The 6,154-nt window shown below is 30.7% G+C and overlaps 1 protein-coding gene across 1 annotated transcript; it reads right to left on the bottom strand.

Moving 5' to 3' along the window:
* Positions 1-1,195: 1,195 nt before the first annotated feature.
* LOC107425760 (protein LIGHT-DEPENDENT SHORT HYPOCOTYLS 4) lies at positions 1,196-2,403 on the bottom strand. The gene has a single exon (XM_016035791.4). It carries the CDS (start codon positions 2,036-2,038, stop codon positions 1,403-1,405), a length of 636 nt encoding a protein of 211 aa, XP_015891277.1. The 5' UTR covers positions 2,039-2,403; the 3' UTR covers positions 1,196-1,402.
* Between the last annotated feature and the right edge of the window lie 3,751 nt (positions 2,404-6,154).

The raw sequence follows: 6,154 nt of genomic DNA, 5'->3' as shown, positions 1-6,154 counted from the left end.
GAGAGAGAGAGAGAGAGAGAGAGAGACACACACACACACACACAGATATATAAAAGAAGGTAGCATCTCAGATGCTCTTAATTTCTCTCTCATGTAATGTTCCTGCCCTTTCTGTTACACTGCTACTGATATGACAAATAAGAAAATTGAATAAGAAAACCTTAGAAGATAAGCTGGAAGGTTGAAGTAAATCATAAATAAATTACCAAAAAGATCAAGCAAGATCATGAAAAACATTTGCATATAACTATATATGTATATATATACGTGCGCATGTGTTAATTACAGATTAATTAATTAAGTTTAATTTGTAATTGAGAGCCATAATATATAAATTGAATCACATCCTCACCATCTCTTCCCTTCAAATGAAAGGACATCACTAACTATAATTAATCGTCCTTTATTATTTTGATAATTGACCACAATTATGATTAGCACTCGACCTATGTAGATTTAAATTTAGCAGCAAACCAGAAGATTATATGCCTAAAAAAATATAGTTATTTCTCATGATGATCCAGTAGTTTTATAATGAAAAAGGTTTAATAATTTGTTCTTCTTTTTACCAGGTACCCAAAAAAAAAAAAAAAAAAACATAAAATTAAATAATTTCACAGTAAAGCAGGAAAAGGTGGGCAACATAGAAGGGGAAGGAAGTCAGAAATAAAGGGTCCCTGCAAAAATGTAAAATTAACCACCAATCTGCAACACAAAGCAATAAACAAAGTATACATATAGTGCTTGACATATCTGACACATATGATCCTTATGTAAAGTCTTTTCAAAACTTTAAAGAGTATATATATGATACTAAATAAAAATAATGATAATTGACAAAAAAAATAAACATAACCATCAAAGAATGAGAAAAATAATGAAACAAAGGTCATAAAATTATGCAAAAAAATAAATGTATAAGAAAGATTAATCCAAGCACACAGAAACAAAACTATAGAAGAAGATTTTAGCAAGCAAGCAAAAGCTCAGTACTCTTTCTAAGAGCTTGAGTTTTTTTTTTTTTTTTTTTTTTTTTTTTTGAGCACCACACACAAACACCATTAGTAGTACTCTTACTACTAGTAATATTACTTTCCCTGTTTTGCATCAAAAGCAGATTCATAAAATATATATATATTGTAGATCTAAAAAACCCCATTTCCCTTCTGTCAAATCAAAGAGAAAAATACGCAGATACACCAACAAGTCTATGATATTAATTTAAAATAAGCAAATAACAAACTTGAGATAGAAAATTAACTAACCCTAAAACTACCATCAATATAAAATTAAAAACAAAAAAGTACAACATGTAGTAGAAAGAAAGTAATTGTTTCAGATTCTTGTGATAGCTAACAGACTGATGAGAAAATAGTGGTTTGTTTTGTTTTTTTTTTTGTTTTTATTGAGTTGCACCTGGGGGTGGCATCTGAAGATGTGCTGATGATGATGATGGTGGTGGTGGTGGTAACTGTTGATGAGGCGGTGGACGCTTCCTCTTCTTCTTCTCGTAGCTAATTCCTCTAGCTTTCGACTGCAAATCCCTAACCTCGCGAAGATAAAGCCTAACAGCACGAGCTCCGAAAGGATTGGCTTCCGGTTTGCCTCCGTTCTCTTCGAAAGCAGCTCGGAGACGGCCGATTAGAGCATCTAAGCTCCCCCAAGCTTGACGAAGAGGACATGGACAAGGGGCCGGAGGGCTTGGATGGCCATAAAAGGGGCAGATTGGGGCGTGAACCTTGGTTTTTCCGAACTGATCCAGATACCGCAGGAATTCCAGAACATGTGCTCCGCTACACCTGGAGAGGGACAGTGGTGGTCGGTGGTTTTTCAGGTACTGCCCGAAGGTATTCCAATCGCGACGCTTTTGATTCTCATAGCGGCTGCTGCTGCTGCTCGAAGACGAAGACGATGAGGACGAAGCAGAGGAAGAAGCTGTTAAAGCAACAGTGTTGTTGTTGTTAGTTGCTCCCGTCGTGTTGATGACGTTGTCGTTGCTGTTGTTGTCGGAGCTATCCAATTCTGGGATTGTATCCATTTAGCTTATGTCGTTCGAATTTTCAAAGGATCTTAAAAAAAAATAAAAATAAAAAATAAAAAGCTGGTTTTGATTCTTGTTAAACTAGTGTCTTGCTTGAATTAGGGTTTTTGTTTTCTCCATTTCTCAGTCACGAGAGAAAAGGAGAGAAGAGAGAGATGGAGTGTAGTTGAAAGAGAAGGGGGTTTGTGCGTATATATTTAGGTTCTTTAGACTTCGTGCAGGCAGTGGACGAGTCTATTTTTTATCAGATATTACTGTTAATTGAAAACAACCTCTCTGAAAGAGAGATTAAAAAATAAATAAATAAATAAATAAAAGAAAGAAAGGCACAAACTCTCTGATTACCAAACTGTTGTTGTTACAGAATTTCCAATTTTGAAGAAAAGGAGAGAAAGAGATGCAAATTGTTGAAGTAAAAGAAGATTTTCCATTTGTTATAGATATATATATATATATATATATATGGTGATGAGATTGATGGAGAGAGACTGAGAAGACTGTTCCTCATTATTTGCTATCTTTCTTGATTTTTTCTTCTAAAGCTTGGGACTATTGGAATTTCTAGTCTGGCTTTGTTTTCTGAGATATTAAGATTATTTGAGTTTGTGTATGTATTATTATTATTATTTTTTTCTAAAAAAGGTAGAGCAATTGAACTCCTAGTGTGGTAATGGATTATTATGATTATTCATGGCCCTTTATTGCTATAGGAGAGAGGGGAAAGAGGGAATGTAAATAAGGGACATTTGTTTGTGGAAATGGAAAGGATTTCTGGACTGTAAGTTGAGATGCAGACAGGAAAAGTTTCTAAGAGGTAAAATTTAAGGGAATAACATGATTTTGTTTCTCGACCCTGTAGTTGAATGACAGTTCCTTGCTCTTTTGACCTTAATGCCCTTGTTACATTTTATTTTTTATTTTTTGGTAAATAACTTTATTTTCTGACACAGGAATTAGGACCCATGTCACCTTTAAAAGGACTAGGAAAAAAATCGCCCATGGATTTCCTTTTCGGTTTTTGTTTTTCATGTTTGGGAGCTCTAATTATTGTATATATGTTATATGTACCAATTAATGTTCTTTCCTTTGCAAAACCCCCAATATGGTGCTACAATTTTACATTTGCATGTACTTTGTTTTCTATGTCAAAGAATGCTGCCTCAAGCAATACTATTTATATTTTATGTTTTTGTCAATAATATACACACATCGAATAGGAAATAAATTTCAAAAACATTGTCTTGTTACTATTAAGTATATATATCTTCGTAATATTATCTTATTTAAGAAAATATGAAATTATGCAATAATTAAACAAAAGCAAAGAAAAAGGCTTTGAATTCCAGTGATGAACGGAGGCTTTTCCCTATATTTCGATTTGACCAAAATAAAATATAAGTAGCATAATTTGAAGAAAGATTTAATCTAAGTCTATATCGGTCAACCTGTCATATCCATCCAAAATAGAGTATAGCTGGCTTATCAAGTATTTATGATACAACTAATAAGTTGCTATAATACTATTCAATGGATTTTGCTATTTTATATAATAATCTAGAATAATACTATTTGTTATTAACAGTGACTGTTATCATCCTACATGACAGTGAATTTAATATTAAAATAATTTTATATATACATGCGATATATATAACTTTTTTTTTATCCAATATTAAAATTGTTTTTATATATACATGGGATCTACTACAATGTAAATTATTTTTTATATTCATATATATACATGGATCCACTGCTATGTAGAATAATAATAATTACCATTGTGATCTATGGGCCACACCAATTTCGGTATTTATTATTTCATATATAATATTTTTTGACCCAGAAAAAAAGAAAAAAAAAAGTGAACTACATGGTAAGATTTCCAATGTGAAACCAGAAAATAAGTAAAATTTCCACGGTAAAAAATTATCTTGAAGTACAATTGTCAATGCTATACTGGCGTGTAGAAGGAAATATTAAATATCGGAAGTTTCTTGGTTCAAGACTTGAAGTAGTTTATTTACCAAAAAAAAGACTTGAAGAAGTTTATTGCATCAAATTTATGACTACTGTTATCACTTGCAGATGGGTCTATATGTATAATAGCTAGAAAAATCAAATGGGAACAAGCTCTAAAGCAATTAAAAGTATATATATTCACTTTTAACCATAAAACCATTATATTGGCTATATATATATATATATATCGATAAGTTATATAATTTTGCAAAGCAATAAAAACCAGTTCAGCAATGAGATGAAGTTGGGCGCGGATCAAAAACAAGAAGAAAATATATTGCATGGACCCCCTTTGTTTAGCTACACAACAAAGAATCTTGGGGCATGCAATGGGTTGCAATCTTGGACAACAAAATCCGTAAAGTCATAAATACATTTTCTTTTCCTCGCCATGGTACGCAGCAGGATTTGACTCTTTGTTTGTATCAGCTTTCATTTCGCCATTGCTTAGGAATACGGTACACCTTCTTCCATTTACGTGTTTTCCTTTAAATTTATAGTGGAATAGAAGAATTTGAACTTAAACTTTCTATTTGTTATTTGTGATTTCTTTCATTAATTTAAACTAACATTCCCAAAAAGAAAAAAACTAATTTATCATGGAAGGGAAAATTAATAAAGCAGCGATGTCAACAATCTTCTCCGATCACCTTTTTTTTTTTTCCCTTTAAAAAAAAAAAAACAAACAGAAAAGGAATTATATATGCATATTATATTTTAAACAGCAAGTCTTTTATTATAACAATTTTTCATCAAAACTTTCTTTTTCAATTTTTAAATCTCATTTAAAGATTTATATTTAAAAATATATTTGATATTTATACAACACCTAAAATGTTTCACTTTGTTTTTATCGAATTGGAGTATTTCACCAAACTTATATAAAATCTAAAATATATTCTTAAATCTTAATTTAAAAAAAAAATCAATAACTAATAAAAAATATCATAATTAAAAATATAATTAAAAATGCGTTGTAAATCTTATTCAATGAATAAATAGATTTAATGGTGTTTATAAAACCATGAACATAACTTCTCATAATTTTTCAATACTTATCTACCCTTAGATGTAGTCAATTAAAAGCCAAAATAATTTTTCAAATAATATTTGTCAAATATCTTAATACATTGAACTTGCTCTATACATAATATATAAAATTTTACTCTATCGTATCCCAACGTGGATAGAGATATTTTTTATGTGGACTACATATACAAGGTCATCGTTAATATATATACATATACGTTAAGAGTTGCTTTTTTGAAAACATGTTCTCAACAATAAGATGAGTATCTAATGATGTGTCAAATGCTTAAAATATCACATCAATTAATAAGTTAATACTAAAATCCTACACATACACACACATATCTATCTATATATATATATATATGTATATTATGTAACTTTATATATTTATGCGTAGTTTGCGTGTACTGAGTTTTAAAAACAAAGGTTTCATCGAGGAACGAACGTTCAACCCTTTCAAAACGTTTGTGAGGGGATCTCACCAAACCCTTGAAAACGTATTAATGCAAAACTGAATATACAAACTACCAAATTGATTGATGCCTTGCTTCCATACAAAAGTTAACAGTAAGTAAATTTAAAAAATGGAATTTGGAATGTAAGCTGTAGCCTGTAATAATGTTGGTAGACAATTGAACTAGAAAATATTGAATAAAAAAATGGAATAAAATAAAAGAAAGAACCAAAATGGTCCATTATGCTTTAGGGTTTTTTATTTAATATATTAAAATTTCCATCGAGCTTCTCAAGTACATATTATATTGCGATGATGTAATGGAAAGGTGTTTAGGGAACCCCCTAATTAGGAAAGAGTGGTACCACTTGGCAGTGGCAAACTCGATCCATTTTTCAGTAATTTTTACCTTTCTTATACGATAACATGATACGAACCCACACGATAATTTACGAATTTGGATTAACAATATCGTGCCGAGTCCGTATCAGTGCCACCTAATAAGATTTAATAAATTAACGGGTTTTAATGGGTGAAACACGATAAACCCATTAAACCTATTAAATAGGGGTATTTTGATAATTACATAAGTTTTGTAATATTAAAAG

This window comes from Ziziphus jujuba, chromosome 9, assembly GCF_031755915.1.
Source record: "Ziziphus jujuba cultivar Dongzao chromosome 9, ASM3175591v1".
Lineage (NCBI taxonomy): Eukaryota > Viridiplantae > Streptophyta > Magnoliopsida > Rosales > Rhamnaceae > Ziziphus > Ziziphus jujuba.
Note: the sequence above shows the minus strand (reverse complement) of the source record. Positions and strands in the feature narration are given on the sequence as shown.